The sequence below is a fragment of the Photinus pyralis genome, unplaced genomic scaffold (genome assembly GCF_008802855.1).
Source record: "Photinus pyralis isolate 1611_PpyrPB1 unplaced genomic scaffold, Ppyr1.3 Ppyr1.4_LG1, whole genome shotgun sequence".
NCBI classification, from domain to species: domain Eukaryota; kingdom Metazoa; phylum Arthropoda; class Insecta; order Coleoptera; family Lampyridae; genus Photinus; species Photinus pyralis.
Window position 1 is genome coordinate 44650052 of NW_022170249.1, and position 27181 is coordinate 44677232.

At 34.9% G+C, this 27181-nt stretch overlaps 1 protein-coding gene across 1 annotated transcript; it reads right to left on the bottom strand.

Moving 5' to 3' along the window:
* Positions 1–8885: 8885 nt before the first annotated feature.
* LOC116161578 lies at positions 8886–10037 on the bottom strand. Its single transcript, XM_031474972.1, has 2 exons — positions 9772–10037; positions 8886–9708 (listed from the first exon to the last, which is right to left on the bottom strand). Exons 1-2 carry the CDS (start codon positions 10035–10037, stop codon positions 8937–8939), a joined length of 1038 nt encoding a protein of 345 aa, XP_031330832.1. The 3' UTR covers positions 8886–8936.
* Between the last annotated feature and the right edge of the window lie 17144 nt (positions 10038–27181).

A 27181-nucleotide genomic window follows, 5' to 3' on the forward strand; every position in this document is an offset into this window, starting at 1 on the left:
ATTCCATATTTTATTTATGTTAAACAAAAATACTGAATTAAAAATAGCTGCACTGCTCTCCGCTACTGGAATAATATGTTTATATTGTTAAATAATAATCTCTGTTTCCATAGCGTTATGATATCGTTTTACATTGCCTTGTTGTTTTGTTCTCTTCGTACTTTTTAAAAGTTAAGTACATAAGTGCAGTCATTTTTGGCAGTGTATTTTAGGGTAAGCCACTTGTTAGCAACACGATTGACGATGTGACAAAAGAGTTAGTGTAAATTGCCAAATAAATGTTTTCGTGTTAGTAAAGTCCCGCAAATTTAAGCAGCTTATTGTCTATTGATTTCTAGTGACTTTCTCATCTCATTATTATCGTTTCATAAAACCAAATGTAGTACATACAAAAATTGTTATGTAGATTCATCTGTGATTTGAAATTTTGTTAAGAAAGGTCGACAAATCACGAAATGCATCGTACAGTATTATTGCAGTGGCATTTTTGCTTATTCGCTCAATGTGACCTTTCCAGGTAGCGGGAGTCTATGATGATTCCCAAATATTTCACTGACGTGGTCAGACCCAGTTGACGTTCTCGAAGGGTGAGCCCATCAAGGTCCGCTCTCCTTCTATTCGTAAAAGGAACAGCCTCGGTCTTTTCCGGGTTAACGGAAAGACCATGACTACTGCACCACTTATCAACCTAAGAGCCCCCTGCATGAGGTCTTTTACAGCGTTTGAAAACTTTCCAGTGATGAAGATCCCTGTGCATTCGTTGCGTTCTCGTTCAGAGTGCGGAGGAGCCCGTCTAGTACCAGGCACCAGAGTAGTGGTGACACCACCCCACCATGCGGACATCCCTTAGTAACCGATGAGCTCATCTCCGTTGTCCTGATTGAGCATATAATGACTCTGTTTCTTAGCATGGCTCGGATCCATCTTACGCTAGACCAATCAATGCCAAAGCTTTCAGCGGCCTCACTAATTGAATCGAACGTGGTGTTCTTAAACGCACTCTCGATATCTAGAAACGCTCCTTCGCCCAAGATATTCCCTGTGCGAGCTTGTACACGAGGCTGTGTAGAGCCGTCTCGGTGGATATATCAGCCATGTAAGCATGTTGTAAAGGATGTAGTGGTCTAAGGGTTAGTACCCCATCCCTTATGCATGCATTCACCAGCTTCTCCACCGTTTTTAGAAGAAACGATTATGGGCTGACCGGTCTGTGCTGTAATCCTTCGCCACGGAGCACGATCCGGCTTAAGTACACAGCTCTTACCTTTCTCCAGCTTTCGGGGATATACCCTAAATCCAGAGAGGTTCTAAGGAGGTGCAACAAATGTGAGAGCAGCGGCACCAGGCGCCTGTGCAGAAGAGCCGAGAATATTTCGCCCTGTCCTGCACTCTTAAATGGGCTGAACGTGTTAACCGCCCATCTCAGAGATCCCTCGGTAACTACCCGGGCAGCATGGAGTTCCACCAAGGTGTTCTCTTCGTTCCTCGAAAGGTCCGCAGTTTACAGCTGTCCTCATTTAACGCTGTTATGGTGTGGTTTACTAATGAGGCCGCCTCTTCAACTTTCCCTTCTCTCTGACAGAGAAAAGGTGGCCCATCCAACCGCTCTGACAGTTTCGCCGCATAGCAGTCCCAGTCAGTGGATCGGGGATTCCGAAACCTATAGGGCCTGCAGTAGGATGCCAGGCAGTGGCGGATTTAGATATAGGCACACTAGGCACGTGCCTAGGGGCGGCAGCTTTAGACGGCGGCATTTATTTTAGGTAACAGTTTTAAAATAAGTCCCCTAACAAGTTACAAATGACAAAAGTCTTTAATTAAAATTATGAAATAAATTGAAATTGGTAGATAGTTTAAAAAGAAAATTATGGAGTTTATGCTTCTTACAATTTGCTACCTTGTGACTAATTTCTTTACATCTGTGCCAATTGAATTTAGACACCTCCCTTTATCCTTGATGTTAACGTTACGATTCCAATTGGATGAACACTACCTAGATCACTCAACATAGGCGACGCCACTCGTTCTTTCTTACATTGCTTTCCTCCATGATCTTGAGACATCAGGAGCCAGTATAATTCGTTCCGAGATTCGATTGCGCATCTAAAGTTTTCGAAGCTTTCGGGAAGACGGTACAATTGGTCTTGACTACCATCTCTTCAAGCTTATCCACCGCATCAAAAAATACGTTCATGTGTTCGTGCATAATAATACTTCTAAGATTAAAATAGGAAATAGCAATAGCATACTTATTGAAAAAAACCTGTGTGTGTTGTTGTTTGTTTCGCTCCTTTGTTAAAGAACTTACTCATGACGACATATACTTAAATGCACAGGTAATAAGATTCCAATGTCACACAAAAAATTAGCATCACAAAATTAATTACTCCAAATGAATAAAATTATCGTGGGAAACATTTTGACTAAACACAGTCAACCCCTGCCCTCAATATTTAATTAAAGTTTACTATAAACGTAAAGAAAAGATGTTTAACAAAATAATAAAATGCGAATATTTACTGTCGTTTGCTGCCGGATTATATAAGTAGCAAAGGCTACTCTGAGGCAATTCACTCTACAAAAGTAATCCGAAAAAACGCCCTGATTTGTGGAAAAATGTGCACCACGACACACTCACAGATCCTTGCTTGTTCGTGAATTTTTGGCCAAAAACAATACTGTAACGAATTCGCCAGACATGACTGCGTGTGATTTCTTCCTATTTCCAAAAATAAAGAGAACTTTAAAAGGCTATCCCAAAGAATCGAGTTTCAGAAGTGTTTCGAGGATTGGAAGAAGCGCTGGCGCAAATGCATCTAATGGGGACTATTTTGAAGGCGAGAGCATTAATGTAGACGAATAAATAATTTTTTTTAAACGAAAATTCCCGTTATTTTTTTAACACACCTCGTATACTAAGTGGCTACCTACAATTAATATACCACAACAGATTTTCATCTGCAACAATGGATTCGCAAAGTATTAATACATCCCTATAACTTCATGGAGAAATTCTTTTGCATGAACCCTCTTCGTCTCTAGAAGAAATAAACCGCCCTCCATATTGATCAACAATTAGTTAACAGCAATAAAAATAGCGAATTTAGTTAATAAACCTAATTAGAAATATAAAAAATTACATTGACTAGTTTTCAAAATTTCTTTGAATACATCGCAATTGGGTCATTTTCCTGAAAATCTTTGAACAATATTCCTGTTTTATCTGGATTTTGCATCAAAATTAAGAAACATGTTGCAAAAATTGAACCCAGGTCCTAGGTTATCAATATCAACAATAGGATGACAATTCTCGAATTATTGATAAGAATTTTCGTTATACGTAAAACACGTGTCGATGGGATGTAGTTGATAAAGATTGATATCTGTCGATGATACGATGTAAGTGTTTTTTTAAGATTTGTTGTTTTATTTTTATAACATAACAAGTGAAAATGGTGTGTTTTGCCAATTGCGATCTTTTTGGGAGACTATACCTGAAGTAGACAATAAGTATTTGATATTTATTTATTGCTGATCGAATAATTTATATTAACGTTCAAAACCCATGGATCTTGTTTCTAGTGACATTTTGCAAAGACTACTTTCCGAAGGTATTTTTTTTAACATAAATACCCATAGGATTCACAGAATTAATTGTAACCTATGAACCTATTAATCTTGTGGTGTCCATCATTTTAATGTTCCTTTACTTTTTGAGATAATGCGGGATAAACCTATAACCCATATGTACATGTTATCTGTAAAAGGCAGACGCGCAAAGTATGTTTGATAATAATTATTGAAAAGTTAAAATTTTATACACGAACCCTGGTATGTTGTTAATTAATTTTTAAAAAAATAGCATGGACATGTCAGTTATTGGCTTTTCTGTTTGTTCTGTACGTAGAAAATTTGCGGAACGTCCACCTCTTTTCGAGATCCGATGCCAACCTTACACTGTTTGATAGCAATAAAAGAAACTAATGCCAATCGGTAGGTGTGAGTGTGCTTACCTACCCCAGACGTTCTTGAGGTACTAGAAAATTTAGCGACCCAATTTTGTAATTTGTAAACAAAGGTACAATTGACGAGATAGTTAAATTCGTACCTACGCTAAGTTAAAAGACAGGTATGAAATCTCTATAATTCGAATATGCGTTCCGCAGACCTTGGGTGATTATGAAAAATTGCAGATCAAGTTGGAACCGCGAGTCGACGTTTCAAATCGGATACGCGGATCAAGGTGGGACCGCGAGTTGGTGAGTCAAGTTGAGACCGCGAGTTGGTGAGTCAAGTTGACTCTACGAGTCAATCTGGGTCGTGAATCAATCAGGCCAGACCTTCAAAGAATTATAATTAGAGAAGAAGCTTGATTAAGTTTACTCTTTAATCTCTTATTCTTTTTATAATTGCAAGGATTGCCTTCGTTCATTTACCAAGTGAAATATTTTAAAACCCCTCCCCTTAAACGGGCAGTGCCGTAGTTTGTAAATATATGTTAATTCTAGACAACTATTAATAGGCTTTGCTTGTTCCTTGACGTACGTGAGAGCACGATAATGAAAACAGTTTTCATATGAATAGGGATTTAATTTAATTATGTTGAATTCATAGTAGTAAAAATTTTTCCATAACAAACAACCTATAGTTTACGCTGCCTACAATGCAAGTCATTGTTTACTCTTGTTCCATAATGTTTTAACGAAAATATTGGTATATACCCATAAAAGTGCATTCACCTTGGAATCCTCCCTATAATTTCCATTTCACCTCAACTCCACCAGGCCCTGAACCATCAGTGATTATTGCACTGATCTTTGCAATCTTTTAATTTTTGTATTTAGTTGAAATAGTCACCTCGTTAAAGTTAATACACGTAACTAATGCTCACCTCCGATAAATGGTGCTCCTGCACGATCTTATGTGTAATCGAACTGTACAGCTAACTTTAGAATGCTGTTGGATTTTAACAATTGTTAGGTTAGGATTCTGTGATCTGTAGAAAAATACACATCTAATACAAATTATAAATCTATAAATGATCGATGTGCTGCCAGTTTTTATTGAACTCTTTTACCAGTGGTCCCTATTAAAGCAGTAAGAATCTAGGGTGATGTAAAAGTGGAAAGAATTGAAGTTTCCGAAGTTTTATCTGCATCTATAATTGATTTCCATTGGCCATAATGTGAATAATTCGAAAAACGAAGACAATTGTGGGCACAGTTTATTTTGATTTTTTTAAGACTGGCCATAGGATTCTAATTTTTCAACCCCCTGTTACCTTTTATTTTTGTGAAAATTACAAAGACTAACGCTGTTATGTGATTCAATATTAACGTTATTAGTTATTTACCTCATTTTGTGGAAAATAGTCTGTATAAAGATAAATTCTGGATTGAAAATATCTTCCTTTCCTTGTGAAAGTTGTGAAAATCTTGCTAGGTTTTTAGGATATTCCAGCATATTAAATTCGAATTATTTCAATACTTTATCAGCTTAACTATAAAACTGGGTTGAATATTTTCTTAAAGACCAAAGTTAACAAGGGGTTGAAAAAATTAGCGTGTAAAATCCTATGGCCAGTCTTAAACAAAACTCACTGCATGTAGTTTTATACCTGGTTTTATATAACTGTATTTAACAGCTTATCTAAAAGGAGAGGAAGCGCAACTCAGCCTTTTAGAGTCATCAAGGGTCTTTAAGGGCATTCAAAAGCTTTCATTAGTCTCTAAGAGTGTTTATCAGCGCTTAAGAAATTATAAAGGTATGTAAGGGATTTTAAAAGGTTTATTGGCTCTAAGAATATTGAAACCTTCATGAATTACTAAATCTTTTCTCTCTACAAGTTTTCAATGATTTACACGACCTTTTAGTGGTCTTTAAGTCAATAACAGGCCCTAAAAAAGAGTATTTAATACCTGAAACTTGAAGAGCTTTTAAAACTCTTGAAGAGCTATAAAGCCAACTGAATTTATAGTTATTTATTATATAAGATGATAAATAGATAGTTTCCCATTATCGTCGTGTATAATACAAAACTATTTTATAGTCGAAGCCATACAAATCATTGTAAACCTTCTGACAATTCTGAATTTAATTTAGACGTCAGCAATAGCAAGCTTAGGTTCTTCCGTCGCGGTCGTTTTCGCAGAAACAACATTGTCATATGTTCTGAACGTCATTTTACATCGTGCTGCGCGTCCCATATGAAATATGAATATAATGTATAATAATCTGTTTCACGTACACTTGCGGTTAAAGGGATCACTGTATCTACCCCTACGGTTAAAAAGCGTAGATACTTATTCAAACCTATTAAAATATCTCTAGCATCTGCTATAAAATAAAGAGCTTTTAAGGGCTTTTAGAAGATCAAAGTAAAAAATATTATGAAAGAAATGGATACGGATGGGCTGAGGTCGAAGGGAATGATATAAGAAAAAGGGAAAGTACATACATTTTAGGTTTGGTTTTGTATTTAATTTATTGGAAAAAGTTTTTGCCATTTGGCGTTAATAAATTTTGATTGATTAATTGAACTTATAAACTTAGACAGCAAATATCACGTCAAATAACAGTAGTTATTTGTCAAATTAAGTATTTATCATCTCAATAACTTATCAAATTTAACTGGCGTTAAAAACATAGTTGGTATATTGCTACAGATAGGTACATGCTTTGCTTTGTAAACTTCAAAAAAATTAATTGAATTATCTACCTGCAATTTTCCTTTGCAAATTATTTCTGAAGTCAGTAATAGCGGATGAGGCGCCTATTGAAATAAAGAAATACATTTTGCGAGATAATAGTTAGTCCTGTATTTTTTTAATCTATCGCAACACTACGATTTGTTCCCCTATTAACCTCATAACTTAGGGACAAAACTCACCCTGTATAAATTAGTTGCTATTATTTTTTTCAGGAAAAGGCAACGACAACAAAGGTCTTACTCCTAATTTATTCGTGTTAATCGTTACTTCTTATTTATAGCGTTTTAAATAAATTGATATTTTTTAGGAAATCCATTACTTTCTTCAGATTCTCCTCACTTCCATTTAAGATTTCAGTAATGTTTTTATTTATACCTGTTACATTCCTCTGATCTGCGTATTTTGGACACTCTACTAAGATATGGTCCACTGTGACTCTATCTCGACATACATCGCATACCTCTCGTGTAGTTTTTCCCAGCAGATGTTGATGTGTCATACGAGTATGACCAATACGTAACCTCGTGAAAACAATTTCTTCCCTTTTCGATAAATGGTAATTTATTTTGATTGCTTGTGTGCTGTTTTGAAATTTATACAGGTAAGTATTTGCATCTTGCCAAGCAAAGTTCCATTTCTCATACATTCTTTTTTTCAGGTGTTTTTTGAAATCACTTGGATGTATAGAGATTCCATCATAGACTGTGGAGTTCGTCGATTCTTTTGCTGCCGTATCTACAGCTACGTTACCGGCAATCCCAGCATGACCTGGGATCCAGATTAATGTCACCCTAATATTAATATTTAGTAGGTATTGTATACGATCTTTTATCATGCATATCAAAGGGTCTACAGAATTTGCTTTATTGACTAATGCATGCATGGCACTTAATGGCCCGTATGAATAAAAGTAAGCAAATGCTTATACTTGCAAAATTCAAAGTAAATCCTCATAAGTGCCCCTTCATACTGGTCTGTTTAGCAGCGCTGCACTGCGTCCTGTCCTTCTGCTTAGGAGCGCTGCTAAGTCGCCCAGTGCGAAGGAGCACTTATGAGGATTTACTTTGAATTTTGCAAGTATAAGCATTTGCTTACTTTTATTCATATGGGCCAATGAGTCAGAGCATATAACTACCTGCTTGGTGTTGCTATTATTCTCATTATTTCTCTTATTATATTCTTATTATATATTATATAGGAAGGCGGTGAGGATATGGTTAAGAAGGGAAGAAGCATAAGTCAAAGGTCACCGCAAGAGATATCGTCAAAGAGGACATTAAGTCTGGGATGCCTATCAAAAAACTGACAGGCATTTCTCAACAGATAGGAAAGACGACAACCATGGCAATACGAAATGGAAACGAGAAAGGAAATAGGTATTCAATCAAACGTAACAAATATTATGAGAAGAGGCAAACATCGGAAAGGGGCAAGACGAAAACGGCAATTAATAGGGACGCAGAACAGCAATTAAACCAAGATCAAAGACAAATAAAAATAGCAGGGAACGAAACATGGAAATTCGGGTTATGGAATACGCAAAGCCTGAACACAAAGGAGGATGAGATTATCGACGAATTTGAAAAGACAAACATGAAACTAATAGGACTAACAGAAACAAAAAAGAAAGGAGAAGGATGTATTAAGTTAAAAAATGGGCACTATTTGATTTTTGGAGGAGTAAAGGAGACGGAGCGAGCACGAGCAGGGGTGGGTGCACTTATTCATAGAAATTGGTTTCACAAAGTGAAGTATTGGAAAGTAATAACAGATAGGTTGCTTAGGATTGATATTAATGATAATAGTCATTGTAACATGTGGTCAATTCTTATTGCATACGGCGCTACCGAAAACGAGTGTAAGGAAATTAAGGATGATTTTTGGGACTGTTTGCAGGATGAAACGGACAGAGTGAAACAAAGGTGTATGATGAATTGGGGATTTAAATGGCCGAGTAGGTATAAGTAATGAACAAGGGTATCCGGTGGGTGCTTACGGGGAAAGGGCATTGAATGGTAATGGGCAACGTATTATTCAATTCTGCTTATTAAATAATATGCGAGTATGTAATACTTTTTATGGTATTCTGAATCGTAAACACCTTTCTATTGATCTATGATTCTATGCATAAAGAGACTTTTTTTTACGGGCTAAATAACGGGCTGTTTAGCAACAATACATATTTATTAAAGATATGCAAAGGCAGAAGGCAACAAATAAGAAAAATTAAGAACAATCATTATGTTTACACATATGCACTTCAATCGTGCAGTTAGAATTCCCACTAATCATTAGTCCAGCAGTTGAAGACGATGCAACAGCCCCATTTGGCGTTGAGTGGATATCGCTAGGAACCGCCAGGGGTATCATTGCTGCAACTGCCATTTTGCTCTTCACTGACGCTTCAATGTATCCCTCTGCCACTCTTGAGGACTTCCAGCCACCAATTTGTTTTACTGGCAGAAGATTTCCAGCAGATTCCGCAACCATACTAGCACCACTTCGTCTTAAACAGTGCCCAGTATACTTTTCAGGGTGATCCAGACCAAGGAATTCTGCTACTTTTCGCGGTACACCACCAATGGTATGCATACCAGCCGGCTGAGCAACGCACTTTCCTTTTCTGTATCCCAAAAAAAAGCGTCTCGTTCCAACATCAAGAGGACGTAATTTGGCATATTTTTTATAAATCTCATAAGGATTCAAAGATCCATTTGCATCAGGAATAATAAACGATCTAGATGTATGAGTCTTCGTATCTTGCAACTTTACTAGAGCGTACTTCTCATGGTCCTCAATATCATCCACAATTAGCTTAAGTAGTTCATCTCGGCGACAAGCCCCATACAGTCCAAAGATCAAGACAACTTTGCAGAGCAAAAAATCATCTGAAGCTTCTAAAATAAATTGGCGGGTGTCCTCAACAGACAAAATCTTAGATTTCTTCGGCACGTAATTAACATTTTGAGCCTTCATGAACGCGATAACCTTTCCAAATCTATAAAACCAATTAAATTAGGTAGATACAACAAATACGGTGATTATTGTTCTCGCAACAAACCTAGATATATCAACATTGCCATTAACGATGAGAGCTTTCTTCAGCATCGAAAATTTAGTCCATAGACTTGATGCCTTGAAGACTTTTGATAGACCAGAAACGTACGCCAACACAACGGTCTCGTTCAGTACCATTTCGCCGACTCTCTTTGCTCTCCATTCGTTAAATGCTGTCAGTTCCTTTTCGTACCGGTTTCGGGATTTCTCAGGTATTAATTTTCCACTAGCTTCTTCCGCTTCTTGGATTATTTCGTCTGGAAGATCCATTTTCTGTCAGATTCAAGAAAAACACAAAACGTTTTTTTTTGTTTATACAGAATGTTGTCGTAGTAACGTTCGCCAAATATTTTCAACGGCCAGTTCGATTGAATAACTTTCGTTTTTTTCCAAAGAAAAAGAACTTTTCGTTAAAGATTTACGATTCGGAATACCATAAAACGTTGTACAACTGCTCACCCGTTACCCGAACTTTACAAGCTCGCACGGATAACAAGCTCGCTAAAGCTCGCTTGTTAACTTCCGTGCTCGCTTGTAAAGTTCTATGTAACGGTCTCGCAATGTAAACTACTATTACAAACATAAAGATATCCACAAATTTACCCGTGTAATGGAGTCCAGGAGAGAAAAATCAATTATAGACCTAGTTCTGGTACAAAGTGCACATATGAGTTCAATTTTAGATGTAAGGGTAAAACGTGGGCATGAGATAGGTTCAGACCATTTTCTGGTGGAAATTAAAGTGAAGAAAGAGGGTGCGAGTGAGACGAGCTTAGAAAAGGAGGTACAGAAATACAGCCAGGGTAGCATTAAGGTACACAAACTACAGGAGGTGAAAACTAGGAGAGCATATAATAAAATTTTGAATGAAGAACTACAGAAGACTAATTGGAAGAAGGAAGAAGATATTGAAGTATTGTGGACAATGTTTAAAAATTCAGTATGCAAAGTGGGAGAAAAAATCTGCGGAGTCACTAGAGAAAGGAAGGGTAAATTAACGGCATGGTGGAATGAGGGCATAAAAATCGAAGTAGCTAAGAAGAAAAAACTTTGGAGGGTATATCTTGCCAATAACACGGAGAATAATTACGAAAAATACAGACAACAAAGAAAATCAGTTAAAGAAAAGGTTAAAGCTGCCAAAATCAGGCAGTGGGAGGAATTTGGTATTAGAACAAAGATGTTATGTATTGAAGACAGAGAAGAAGGGACAATATTAACGTCGGGGGAGCAAATAATTGACAGATGGCAACAATATTTTATGGAAGTACTAAAAGGGGATACTAACGAAAACGACTACGAAAAAGGGCCCACTATAGAGAACGGACCAGAATGCGAGGAGGAAGTTAAATTTGAAGAAATGCAAAAAGCAGTGCGTAAATTAAGAAACGGTAAGGCCGCCGGACAGGATAATATCAAGGCAGAACTGATTAAATATATGGAAGGAGTAGGACTAGAATTTCTTTATAAAATTATTAAAACAGCCTGGAATACAGAGAGAATACCACATGACTGGACACTTGCAACTATTTTACCGATATATAAGAAAGGTAATAGACATGATTGTGCGAACTATAGAGGAATCTCGCTACTGAATGTGGTCAGTAAGGTATACGAGATGATACTGGAAAAGAGGTTGAGGGATGTGGTTGAAGGGACTTTAGATGATAACCAGTCGGGTTTCAGACCGGGACGAGGTACAACGGAGCTGATATTCACATTACGACAGTTGATTGAAAAAACCCTGCAATATAATAACACCATATACTTCTGCTTTATAGATCTAGAAAAAGCTTTCGATAATGCCCCGCGAGAAAAGATTTGGGACATATTAAGGAGTAGAAATGTTGGCCAGAAGCTAATACAAGCTATAAAAAGTATATATAGAAGCACCAGGAATGTAGTGAGAACACACAATAGAATAAGCAAAGTATTTTATACAAAAAGTGGAGTCAGACAAGGGGGTGTGATAAGCCCATTATTGTTTATTACACTAATGGATGAAATAGCCAAATATGTGAGAGACAAAACCAACAAAGTAAATGTGGGAGTATATAAATTACAGCGAGTATTGGTGTCAGAACTGCTATATGCTGATGACTTGGTAATTGTGGCAAACACAGAGAGGGATTTGCAAGCCAACCTGGATATTTGGAGTGAAGGTTTCCGAAAGTACGGCATGAAGATAAACATCGAAAAAACGGAGGTGATGGTGGTAGTTAAGAAACATCAAAGGGTGAATGTGAAATTAAATGGCACGACAATCAAGCAGGTAGAAAACTTTAGGTATCTGGGCTCGGTAATTAATGAGCAAGGGGAAATGGAAGCCGAAATAATTAATAGAGTGACAAACGCTACTAAAGTATATTACGCGCTAAACAAAGTTTTTATAAAAAAACGGGAAGTCAGTTTAGAGACAAAAATAAAAATATTTAAAACTGTGTATGAACCGGTACTTTTGTATAGTGGTGAAACTTGGACTTTAAGCACTGGTAACCGAAGTAAAATCCAGGCGTGCGAGATGCGGTATTTAAGGGCGGCGATAGGAGTAACGCGACGGGATCGGATTAGAAACTAACAAATTAGGGATAAGTGCAATGTGATATCAACACTGACTAAGTTAGAAACAAAGCAGTTGCTGTGGTTCGGGCACATGGCAAGAATGAGCGAACAGAGAAAAGTTAAACAAATATGGAAAATGGGGGTAGATAAAAAGCGCAAGAGAGGCAGACCTGCTAGAACATGGAATGGGGAGGTAGGAAAGACCCTGACTGCACGGGGAATGAATTGGAGAGAGGCGGAACAATTGGCGGTCAATCGAGATGCATGGAGAGGACGTTCCGCATCGTATACCTCGACACCGTAAGGTAGAAGAGGAAGGATTATGTATGTATGTATTCTCTTATTTTTCAAAAAAAAATGTTCACCTTGTAAAGGAAATCATATCTTGACATTTTTGGAATGTCGTAATTCCTGCAAACGTTAAAAAATGCTTGGTGACAGTTTAACATCTACAAATCAAATATTATTACAATGTGATTGTGGTACTGCTTACACGTGTAAGAAAGTTTGCTAAAATAAAAAATATACCTACATTTCAAGACGCTCTTCAAACATAATAACACGTACTCTGATAAGGGGATATTTCGGTATACCTACTCTGTACAGATATATAACTTATTTAGTATTCTCAATAATGCTTTGATGGGGAAAGCATTTTATTTCAGCGTTATTCGCATCGACTTACTGAACGAACAAATTCGAAAATTATCCAATCTAACTTTTGGAATGTCAGTCAACTGAAAAGAGAGTGAACGAGTGCGTGGTACAAAAGAACTTAAAGTTGTAGATTGAATAAATGAAGCTTTTTTTCAAATTTGTGAAAAATGTTGCTCCCTACATTTTAAGGTGTCTGTATCTATCAAATTAGACCTAACAGAAAATTTTACGATTTTTCAGTGCTGGGATTTCTTTTTTCGCGCGAACAGTACAGGAACAAACCACATTTTCATTCATGAAGAACGCCCCAAAGAATTATGTATCATTACCAATTACATCCGAAGTCAAAAATTGAATACGCTCGCCGGGGCCACAAGTCTTTGCTACGTGCTAGGAATCGATTCGTGGCGCTTGTCCATATCAAGTCTTATTCATGTATAAAAATTTGGATGATTAGTTAATTACTTTTAATTTTATGCATAAATAAACAAAACATCCCAAATAATCGAATATCAGTCATATCATAAACTTATTTATAGGAATTCCTTTTCGACGTATTATTTGTATATTCAATACGTGTAATAATCAAGCGTGCGCTTATTTTATTTATACTTGGAAAAGATGTTTGAACATGGAAAATTTTTGTACTATAGGGGTAAAAACCATGTGAAGCCTAGTGGAAAGTCTGGTGGCCAATCATTAAAATAATTGTTATTTGTTTGTAATTACATTCAAGACGAAAGTTTATTATTTGAAAAACGAAATTAAAAATAATGCAGGGATGGAGTGGTGCCGTCCATTCGACACACTCATAGATTTCACTAGCAATAGTGATTTGTTTACACTTATTAAAATGCGAGAAATTGGCGATTTAGTTGATGAAGAGCAAGTGAAAATCTTAATTTCTATGAATACCCAGACGTGCCTATGATGTAGTCAAGGAAATTTTTAAATAACGGTTAAAGAATAATAAATATCTAACAATAAATTTTACTGAAAACGTGTTCTTGGCATACTTTTCAAATCAAATCAATCAAAGGTGAATATGTTTTCTACGCTCTGGGCTAAATACGCAATGGTAAAGATATCCCAGGACACTGTTTTAGAAGAATTTCGGTATGACTTTTCGCCGATTTAAGGGCAGATATAGGTTTTCAAAAGTGCCTGCATTTGCCATTAGTTAGCTTTGTTTAATCTTAAACTGCCATGGCACCACTGGATTTTCTTAAAGCGCCAGTTCTTAGTTATCCATAATCCAATTTCTTGGTTTCAAAGTTCAAAAAATTAAAAGATATAGTATGCATGGCTTCGTTATTTTTTTCTCTACAAAAAACCAAGATAGACTTTATCTCTAAAACAATTAGGGAAGGCAATAATCAGAAATGAAAAAATTCCTATTGAAATTACTATATGGCGCGTTGTTCAAGTCACCACCCGGTATGTAGCACGAACGCGGGATTAAATGATACATCTCAGCCCCTTGGAATATAAATAACTATTTTCAATTGCATAGAAGGCGCTAAAAATGTTGTCCAGTAATTTCAAAAGTGTTTTTGAACTTAGTTAAAGCTCTTGGCAGTAGGTTCTAGAAAATTTGTTAGACAATAAATATTTGAAAGTACGCGAAAATATCCAGAATACAGTAATAATTCGTTAAAATCAAAGATATAGCGATACGGAACGTAAAATGTTCACCAGCTTTCGTGAAAAACAAAAATCTAATCTGATAAAACAGTTGAAAAGTCAGGTACATTATACAAGTAACTAAGTATTTTGAAACCACGCTATTAACAATAATTAAAATAAACATTGTGGTTGGTCAGCTTCTGCCCATTTGACAAAAATGACAAATTGGTGAACCACATCATGCTCATTGTAAACCTTAAACAGTGCTTAATTAATTAAGTTTGGAAAAGCTGCTGTCACAACTTGCAACACTAATGGATATTGTTAAAAAGGTGCACGAAATGGAGTGAACCATAGACGTGGCTAGACATTTTGCATTACGACTTTCAAACCCAGTAAGTGAGGTTTGAGAGGTTACTTTAATCTTGAATTAATGATTGCGTTGAAAGTAAAATATTATCATTTGTGAAATAAAAACGTGAGTAATATAAATCAGACAAAATACATTAAATTATTTTGATGGTTAATAAAGTTCAGTATGGCAAAAGGGCGTTTGCATAGTGTATAGACAAATAAATTTCTGTAAAATTACTAACAGAGCGTATAATAAATATCTATCACATTGTGATTCATATTAATTTCTGTAGAGGTACAGGTCAGGTTTGATATAATTTACATTTAATTAACAGCAGTACTTAAAATTCAATATTTTAATTAATGGCTATTTATAGTTGCTTATATGGGATAGAGTGCACTAAACTCATTTACGTTGAGTCTAATAAATACATAACGTTAAGGTAGGTGTAATTTGAGTGTATTTATCTGACTAATATGCCAAATAGGTACACCTTATTGCGTTATGATAGAGGGAGGAGTGTTGAGTAATCGTCTTAATTTTAGCGACAATTATAAAGCACGCAACACCGCAAAAAAGAATATTAAGGTTAATTTTCTGACATAACGGTGTATAATTAATAGGTAATGAGAGTCATAGTACGCTGGATGGAACGTAATGTGCATTGTACTTTCTAGATGTAACCGAAATCAGGTCAAAGAATGAAAGCGAAAACAGACATTCTCAAACGACTAACTAGCACAACCATTTGAATACAAAGAACCAAATAAGTGCAATCCGCTATTATGTATACTTAAAAATTGTGTGGAAGTCTTATTAAACTTTCCAACACAAAAGTGCGCCAAAACAAAGCCATCATTAAGAATAAATAGTCTGAAACCCCTAAATGGTTAATGTCGCTGTTACACAACCGATGAACTTGAATTGTGCCAAAATATCGTTTCGCGATGGTCCCGAAAGTGATATTGTTAGAATATTGCACGGTAGAGTGCAAGTACATGCTCTACTTGTGGCGGTTATGTAAAGTATTAATTGATGTGAATTTACATTTTAGCTTCGCACCGTAACAATTAGTTTTGTTGTGTAATATGGAGTAGCTGTTCTTTTGCCGCGAGTCTAAGATTATTAAATTATTTTTACGCTTTTAATTATCCCTGGTCTTCTGGCCGTTCGTCCGGAAACAGCACTGTTACATAAATGCGTAACGCTAAATCTCTGAAGCGCCCCTTACCTATCCAAGAAATTAAGACCACCTTTGTTGCGTTCAATGTTTACGGAAAACTCGTTTCGTTAGTTTTCCCTTTTTAAGGCGAGAATACATGTTTATTGTAATATACTATAATAATTAGATCCAGAACGGTATGTATAATGATGTTTTTATAACGCAATTTAAACGGCGTTTCAATAGTTGGGCGTGTACTAAACCAATTACTCAGTTTTTTGCTTTCTTCATTTTGAGTTATTAGATCGTTTTTAAAAATATACACGTGTATCCGAGTAACATGATAGACATATGAATATTATTCCTTTCTCCATTTGTTTCTACAGCCCTTTACAGTGGGAGCCGATTGGCCATCAAAACTAAAGACACAATCTCTAAGGGAAAGGGACCATTGGTTTTGTTAGACAGCGTTCATTTCAAGTAAACGGCATTATTGGTTTTCAAGATTATATGTCAACTCTTTTAATATTCGTGTGGCTAAAAATTTCAAAATGAAAGAATCTTCCAAAGTTCTGGTTTTGGACAGGGATATCAATGAAAAATCCAGTTATTTTTTGTTTCAAACAAAAGAACAGGAATTTTCAATTCATTAGATTTTAATTTTATCTGTGTTTTAGTGTTAATGTAAATATGGACGACCTAGAAGCGTTATGGCAGGTTACACGTCCCCTCAGTAAATTTCGAGTTGGGGTAGTAAATGTGCACTTAATCAAACATTAATTACATTTTATTCTGACACCTCTAGGGGTGTTCTTTTGCTCAGGTTAGTACATATGTAGCTAGCAGAGCATGCTGCAATTCTAAAAATAAACGAGCAATGCGTTTTTAATTTAGGCACTAAATTAGTTTGTAATTAGCTGTTTCGTTTTGCCACTTTTGACATTGTTTATATGCCAAGTATAGTAAAAAGTGCTACAACTCCTAAAATAAAGATGCGATAAATTTCGAATTAGCGTATTAAATTACTAATTAATTTGCAATTAATTATCGATTTGTGCTCGGCAGATATTGCTTTGCTAGTTACATTGAAGGATGCTACGGTGAACCCATTATGAAAAATGTTTGTTTGACAATTAATGCTGAAAGATTATGGTTTGTTTACTACTTTGTTTTGCTAATAATAATTAGGATTGTTTCAGAATGGGATGTGAATATAAATGTTTACTAAAGTCGCATTTGGTGAGCCATCTTCACGTTCGTTTGATAATAAATTCTGAAAAGTAACGATTGTTCATCGTGAGATTGTAACATAATTTCGAAGAAATCCCATTTGTGTAGTTAAATCTTTATGGTGACAACGCACATGGGAAAAATGGTTCGTTTGACAATTGAGTCTAGATAATAATTAATTTTGGGGTGGCTGCACGGGTTAGAATTTATCGATTCACAGACAGACCGGACCTGTGCTCGTTTTGGGCCATGGTCTAATTTGATCGACAGAACTCGCATGAAGCGGTCCCAACTTGAAACCCATTAAAGAATGTGTTTTTCTTTGTTATAGGATAAAGGAGGATTTTGAGTTATTACGAAAAAAAATTTTATAAGTTTCAAAATCGAAACTTCCATTTTTCTAAAACAATAGCTTATTACTATTCAAACAAAACAGTATTTATAGAGTCACTTAGATTGGATTAAGAAATTTGGCAAAAATTTTCTATTGGGTGTGAAAAAACTTGTGAAGTGCAATTAGGCCTTTTCTTGTGTATCAGAATCGTCGTTATTATTAAATCTGATTATTATTTAAACCACCGCGATGTAAATCGTTTTTAAAATTATATACATCTTTCCACTCGTTTCAAATAAACAAATGAAAATTCTTCACCTGGGCAGAACGGAATATGACATTTTTCTTTGAGATACGCATTAAATTCACTTTCTGTTAAACTTTACATAAAGTGAAATTGTAGGTTCTCATTTGCGGAGATTTATATAATTATATTATATGAATATTAATATTTTTTCCTTTTTGATACGGAAACATTTTTCGTCCGCTCCAAATTCCAACCTTTCTATATCGAAAATTCTATATGATTGACGTCATACAGTTTGTACTTTAAAATACATAAATAAGGGTCCGACGGAAAAATCCTCGGCCAGTAAAGTCGCACTGTCGAGCAAATTCAACGAATTCTTCGGTGGTTAATTTTTCGGGGTGAATTTTCCGAGGGATTATCGGAACGAATGTAGGGACGATTTTTTTGAAGAATTGATTAACTAAAAAAGTAACTACTTAAACTGATATTTATTTCGCTTTGGTAAAAAATCCAAATTGAAGTTGAAGCAAACCTGAGTTGGCATTCGGATTTGACATTAGCAATGTCCGTTACCTAGGCTAGCTTTTGAAAGTGACAAGTCAACAAACCAAGTTGTATTTTAAAAGTTTAATGTCAAAATGTGTTTATGTTTAAAGGTCGGCTGTAATTAGGCAAGATTCTTATGCCATCTACCGTTTTGCTTGGCCCATCATACAACACCTTAGAGAACTGGCCGAAAGAAGGTTGGTTTGTCCGAAAACGTGATTGCAATTTCAAAGAGATAGAACACCCCCTGTACGGCACAGATTTAGCTACCGTGATATTTTCGATTCTCTATCTATACCACCCTATATGCACCCCAAATTTCGTCCAAATCGGTTCAGGGTTTTTTTAGGTATCGTGTTCACAAAAAACGAACCACATATCCACACACCCACACACCCTCACACAGACGTCAAGCTAAAAATCACTTTTTTTGGGAATGTGTGCTTCAAAACGTCCAGAAAACGCAATATTGGCATATCGAAAATTTATCACGATTACAATACTTTCCTTTATACATACTTCATATGTAGTGAGAAAGTAAAAAACGGGTATTAAATCCAATCCTCGTGTTTTTTTTTTACTTTAAGCTTTCCCAGAGAAACTGTTTTTTTGCTTTTTATTGAGCGATTTCTATCGTACACTCTCTCAAAGTGCGAGTATGTTGCAAAAGCATCCAGTATACTAGTTTTTAATCCTCCTAATCAGTAATCAATCATTATTACAGACGGCAATCTCACGTAAACCATTAACCAACTAAATCAAATTAGACTGGTTGCTGAAGATGAAAGATTCACCTCAACCCAGGTTCGAACACCCGACCTCCCGGCTGTGTAGCCCAACTTTGATACAACTGTTTCCACGATAATCCCGTAGAACTATTGTAAAAGACATTATCTAGTTTAAATTAAAGTATGTTCGTAAGCGTAACCTTTAATTAACAAATTTATTGGAACAACAAGAAGGTATCTATATTATGTCATCATATCTGATCGAGATTTAATGTTATTTTAATCAAAAATTTTTCATCCCCGCATAATAGCTTTTGCTGCGTGATGAAGTACATTCTACATTGCGTCACTTTCTATACAGTTGATGGTACATGGTGTGCTACACTTGAATTGGTGGTAAATTTAACTTAACTTTCGAGATTTGAGAGCGCGTAAAGTTTCAATCGTACATTATATATGTATCAAGTCATTTTTTAAAATTAGTTATCGAAAAATACCGGCCGTCTTGTTATATTCTAAATTGACCGAAAGTTACATCTTTGATACCAATTTTGAAAGTCTATATATTTAATATTATGTGTTTGGTATTTGCTTTGGTGGGTGGTAATGCTTTCACTTTAATTTGTAAAATACTGTCACTGCAAGTTTAAATGATGACTAACCTTTCGGTTTAAAAATTATAGGCTTCTTTCTGCATGCATACGTGATACGCAAAGCAATATATTGTGTACTTTGTACTACTTGTCTGACGGATTCTAACTCTTGCGAACCATGCATAATTTTCCACAAAAAATTGAAAAACAAAATGAATGCACAAGTCAATTTTGCATTTACTAATTGATTCTTTAGCAAAAAACAAAAATTGATGCTCGTGTTAATACATTAAAAAACTTAAGCGAGTGACAAGCATAAATATATACTTATCTATGGAATGGAGCCATGAGTATAAATGCTCAGAGCTTGCTTAGAGATCCTTCGATGATTTCAAAAACATTCTTAACATTTCTTCACAGGTGTTTTCGAGATTTCTAAATTCTTCAGAGATCCTTGCGAAATCCTTACAGATCCAACGAGAGATTACGTTTGTGTGATTATTAAAAGTGCACGGGTGCAAGTGTACACTCCGTGAGAAGAACCTCGAATAAAACCTCTCATAAATAAAAGTATAAGCAAAGCCTACCAATTATCCAAAGCTCCTCCTCGATTGAAAACTCTTACATGAAACTGCATCGTTTGTACCTGATTTCGTTGTATGAATTTGTTGTTCAAAGAATGTGCAATAATTATTAATTACCAAATTCTTGATTGCATTGGCAAAGATTCATGGGACTGTTTTTTTTATTGATTACTGTTTAAGTTTAGTATACGACAACATAAAAATTGAATTTTATTCTTGGTATGGAATGTCTCCCACGTTGATATAGATGGGTGATTTTCAAACCGGCACTACATATTTTATTATGTGTGTAAGAAGGCAATTTAACTTCTAAGCGAATAGAAACTCATAAATCGAACGCTCGCCTGACAAAATCAACGACAATAAATCAATCGCTAACAAAAACAAACAAACCAGTCAAAAAAAGTGGCTTAAAATAACACCAAATAATAATATAAGCCGTGGTCGGAACACGCAATTTTTTGCTAGAACACCAGGTGGAACCGGATTAAAATTTATTCATCTGCAGAATATGACCTATCTTCATTTACGAGACTTTGGGATAGGGCAGTTTTGCTAGTTTTTTTAACAACATCTGGCAATTATCCAGATAAATTTCGCATCGTAATTTAGCAATTGCTTTTTTATATCCCTCAACCTAAATATTAAAGTGATATTAAATGTATACTTGAACTATTGCTATTCTCATATTATTTCATTACCGAGATTCCTATCTTAATCCGTTAACTAACAATTTTATAATTATCATAACTTTGAAGTTAACCTACTTAAACAAAACGAAGCCTTATTACCGGATATTTAAAAAATTATTTATTATAGAACCTTGGGAAAAAATGTATTAAATAGATCGTAACATTTTGAACTTAAGTGTGCAATCACGCCTACATCATTAGCGAATTCTTGACAATTTTCAGTCGCACATAAATTTTTGTTGACATCTACTGCATAAACGGTTTCCAATTTATACATGCACTTGCATAACTTATTTATTTTTCCCAAATATATTTTCAGAATTAATGTCCATCTGTTGATTCTAATTTTTAGTGGGGTAGTTATTCGAAATTCAAATATTGCCTCTCGATTGTTAAAATATTAATTCTGCAAAATGGTTCACATTATTGTCGACTACAGTGAATACTTCTTGAACGTAGGACTTTTAAGCACTATCGACGGACAATTGAAAATGTATTTCGTTAAAGTAAAGTCAATATTGATTTCTCCCAGTTCCACAGAACGTACGTGTAGAAGAGAGTTTCAAATACCGAAAAGCTTATTCCATGGTGGAAATGAGGGTAGTACTTAGGTCGCCGATGTAACTTTTAAAAGGTCAGAAATAATTGAGATTAGTTAGTTTAAAGTCTCTCTAAAGTTCGTTAGATTGCACGGCTTCCTGGGGGTGATTCAAAAAATGTCTTAAATAAATAAAATTATAGACGTAGAAAAAAATTGAGACGTCTATAATTAATTACTCAAACATATTATGGGGTTCAATTGGTTAAGTTGCCTATAGTTACTGAAGTATGCTGAAATCATTTAAACTTCGACAAGGCAAATTTGCGGAAGGGCTGCATTTACCATGCAAACCTTCAGAAACGTGAGTTTCCAAAGTTGGTGTTTTTTTGGTTTGTTTAAGGGTTAAAAAGTGCAGAGTATATTCTTTTCATTAAGTTGTCGCGTTGAATGAAATTTTTCATTCAACGGTTGTAGGTTATGTCACAGTATATCATATACTGTGGTTATGTAGTGAATGGAAAAAACTAGGGGAAGCCTATGTCCAAAATTGGACGAACTAAAAAGGCAAAAAGAAGAATAAAAGAAGGTTGTAGGTTTATTCTGGACAATTTTTCAATATTTCTTGAAATTTTTCTGAAATATTCGAAATTGCCTACCTTTTTTCCAGAGACGTCAAGTACTCGTAAAATAGTCTCCTCGAATAGCTTTAAAATCTAGTTGAACCTCTCTTACAATATTCCGAGATTTTTATTGAAGCTCTTTGGCATTATCTTTCTTTCTTTGATTCATGTTAGTCTGTTATTGTAGATTCCTCCTTTTAATCGATATAGTTTTTTTTTAAACTTACTTGCAAGCTTATTATTTTTTATTGTGATGGAATTATTTTGAAATGTTTTACCTTTCTATAACCATTAAATTCACTTCGGAAACTTCAATGAAATCCTATTACTTCTTTAAACTATAGATTCGCTTTAGAAATCATCTTCAGAATCTTTCACAGAGCCTCTTATAGCCTTAAAATTATTGAAATTCTCAACTCAAACTTGAAGATTTTCTTAACTGTCAGCATCACTTGACAGTTGGTTTGGTAGGTACTTATTTATGATGGAATATTCTTAACATGCTCGCATGTTCATTTGTCATTTCAAACTCTTCAATCTCCAACTTGTTTGAAAATCTCGTAAAATCTTCCCGCAATTTTTACCTTGAACAGGTCCCAACTTATTGACTTGATTCCTAAATTTGCCGTCGAAACATATATTCCGTGTGAAATTTGTCATTTTTACTGAAAATAAACATAATTTGTGACAATTTTTGCAAATAATAAGCCATAGAATCTGTTTACATGTAAATGTTGACATTGTGGATTTTATCAAATGTGGGAAATGAGCATAATAAACATCTCATAAACTTTACACGTGTATTTGTTCGAAACAGGCGGTATTCGCAGGTAAACAAAGGTTTTTTTTTCAGAACGGGGTGTTTAAAAAAGCATTGCCACTCAATAATAAAAACGAAATTAGCTATCATTTCAGACGCTATAAATTTTTTGCAAATTGCACTCTTCTAGATAAGATTAATTCCTTCACATTGTCAAGGGCATCTTTAATTTTTATATCTTCATTCCTTTTATCATACTTTCCGAATCGAAAGTGATTATAAAGGTCACTTAATTTAAGCACGTGTGTAGAGGTATTTATTTTGGTGTAGTTATTTGAATTCCAAACTTTTGATTGCATTTTCAAAAGAGAGTTTTGTATGTTCCTCTGCTCCTCCGAATAGCGAGAGCAGAGAGCTGAGAGAAGAGAGAATGTGTGGCACTAAACTAAGTCTGGGATTGGCAATCCAGGAATGTCTTTTTTCTTTTGGAAAAGCTAGATATCGAAAAGCAATTACTTAATGTAGTAATTAATTTGGTACGTGATAGATATGGCTTCCAATTACGTCGATCCGGTAAAATAAAAAGTTAACACAACAGTAATAAAATAGTATTTTTGTGAACTGCGTCCCTGACTAGCACGTTAAAGCTGCGTTGATTAAAAAAATGAGCAAAAGTCTTAACCTCTTCATACTCATTTTTGAAATAGGATGTGCTGATGTGTTAATTTTGTCGCATAAAAGCTGATCGGGATTTTCATAGGAGATGAACGTGTTCAATCAAGTGCAGGGTGAATACGAGAATGTAATGTTTTTAATACTCTCATAAAAAGGTACTACATGATGCTGGATCAAAAACGGTTCCGTTTGTAAATTGAATGTTTATGTTGATATAACGAAGCAATGAAATATAACAATGAGCATTTAGGAGTTTTTTATAAGTTTACGTTAGTAAGAAAGGTTAGCCTTGATATTGCTCTATCATATTGCCAAGGTCATTGGAATACTAAATCCACCTGTAAATGATATCCACATTTTCTAACATTATTAATTCACCTGTGTAATAAGTCATATTCATTTTTCTTACCTTATTATCAATTACAATCGCACTACTTCAGTTTGTGATTTAAATTCTAAGACAACTGTAGAAATCAGGCGAAAAAGTAAGGGAAAGGAACACTACATTGCAATATTATTGTTTTTGATCGATCTCAAAATGCTTTATTAAAATAAATTAATTAAATATTCAAATGAAGTTAATTGCAGCTGTGGAATAATATAACTTTATATTCGCGTATAAATTTTATCAACTCATAAATTTTCGAACTGACATAATAATACCGTACTGAAAGAAACGCATAAAAATTTGTTGCTATGAGAAGAGCAAAAATACAGCTCTCAGATTTCCGATAATTTTGAATCACGCCAAATTGGAAAACGGCGATTAAAATTCCCAAATTATCTCCTGATTGCTATTAGCATCGTGTCAAGGATTTTTAAGTAACATAAGTTTCTCTTCCAATTTTTTATAATTATAAAATCGCTTGACACACTTAAAATTGCAGTGGAATGTATACGAAAATTTCCTCGATTCCTGCAGAATCTCACGTCGTTTGCTATTTATACGTCACTATACCCACACAACTCGAAATGTTGCTAAATGCAGGTCGATGACGACCAACTGAAATATCTTCAAAGAAAAACTACGTGTTCTGCTAACGCAATGAATAGGGTGAAGGAAGTCGAGATTGTCGACCCAAATATGTGGGGTTTTTCTGAAAGGTCGCAATTAGGCCGGCGCCATAAATTCCGATTTTTACCGCCACTTCTTTTCCAAATAATAAGAAAAAGAACGGATCTATTACGAAAATAATGAATCACATGTAATTGTACGCTACAAACCTATCGCTGAATAAATAATTCTCAATGAAGTTATCTATAAAATTATCGATAACAACTAAAAACTGTAAATATTTATATCCTCATTAGATAAAATAATCTACGCGCCCGTTGGTTGTAACTAGAATTTCTGGAAACAATTTTATTTACTTACATCCAGTGTTTGGTTAAAATTTTGTGCTACAGGAAGGAAATGTGAATGGATTAAATTATCATGATATACGGTTCTAGGTAATTTGAATTATCATCTTCAAGAAGCTTCTACTCAAGCAACATAGAAAATGACTATCAATCGCATAAACGTGCATTTCCTTAGATATTTATGAACATTTCCTACATATGGCCATGTCTTCAGTGATATAAGGCAAAACGTAACATTTTTTAGAGTGCAGTTACAATTGCACAGAGGTTTGTAAAAGAGTAAATTTGGGTTGTTAAGGTAATGAAATTCTGTTGCCTAGCAATTACACGAGAAAAACTGTCAATTAATAAAAATGCGACACCGAAGGTGGAACATTTTTAGGTTGACAGTTTTTTGAGTCCAATCGCTAAAAGGAAACAGATTTTCATTACCAATTTCTACATCGGCATCTTCAACTGCCTGCTTAACTGCTTAACTGTATGAGAACCAGTTGAATTTTAAGGGGAGCTATGAGACTCATTTTATTTCGGTCATTCGAAGAAAAATCTTGGGATACCGTTATAACTGTAGACTGATTAAATATCAATTCAAGTGAAACATCCCTCTGGGTTGATGTGAAAGCAAAATAAAAGATTGATTTCGTTCTCTTTCGCACCCCACCTTCAAAAACAAAGACATTAGAAAGGGCTCGAGTTTGTACTGAAAGTATTTCTTTAACTGTTGGCCCTACATAGAGGATCAATGATAACATCCATTTTCCCCACTTTCACTGAACATATTAGTGGGTTACTGAAGTTAAAGTAACAACTTTGTCTTTTTGACTTTTGTTTCAACTTTACAGTTTTATAGTCACTACTAACTATTTTTGCCATGCTTAAAATTACTGGACCAAATGATAATTAACCGGCTTTACCATCAACAATTCCAGTACCAAGGGAAACTGTGTTGCCATTTATGGGATAGTGTTGATCAAACTACATGCGGTATATTCAGTTCCAACAGCTCTTTAACCAAAAACTTGGCACACTCACTACACTGCATAACCAAAATAAATAAATTAACTCTAAATTTTTATGTAGTACATTTATATCTCCCTCACCACCAAACCACAGACTTCGCCTACGCAAAGTGGTAAAATTGATATGCAGTATCTCAAGATTGAAATCAATTAAGTGCTTTCATAGTATATAATAGTTAAAGTGAGGAATGTAAGAATAGTAGCTTAGAAAAGTATACGACAATAATATTGCTTTAAAATCTGTCCTTCAGGAGTCAAACTGACACAAACCAAAAGATAGTAGAACAAATGGCGTATTTTTAGGTGCTGCGTCGCTCGTTTGATTAGGCACAAATTTTGGCCTTATTATATGGGTAAAGCAATGCCCAGTTTGCATTCCATGGAATTCGTTTCATAACTAACGGAAATGTCACTCCTCCCTTATTTTTTAGCCTTCACTGCCAATCCACGAACTCCTTACAAATTTGATAAAGAATCCGCCTGCAAAATTAATCGTTTTCGGTCCATCCGCTCTCTTTTAAATCGATGGACATACGGAGCGAGAGAGCGATCGGACGATTGGGAGAAAGCATACGCGTCTCGCTTAACAACTCGACGCAAAAAGAGAATGGTAAGTTTCCCAGATTTTAAGAAGACATTGCCAAACAGGTTTAATAAAATATCGGAAAATTGTTCCAAGCAAATTTTAAAGCTATGAACATGATATTTAAAATTTTCAGAAAGGTGATACTAAATTTCCGGATTAATCCAAGGCAAAAATTGTAATGATTATTTCAGGAGTACTGAGGGCCCCCGACATATTTTAAAAATATTAGGTCGGGAATATTTAAAAACGATTCAAGCAAAACTTCTGAAAAAATTTAGAAAACTTGAAAAAAGTGATGCAAATTTCTAGAATGATTCAAAAAAATTTAAAAATTGTAAGGACAATGCAAGATTATTTCGAAAAAGGTATGAGCATTACAATATCGCTTTATAATAATATGAATTTTCCTTTCTGATTAATTAAAAAAGTTACTAAAAAATATATAACACGTTTTCCAAAAAGATCAGAAATACACTAGTATGTTAGAAATTGGTAAAAATCTTCCATAATGATTCGGGAATACAAAATTTCA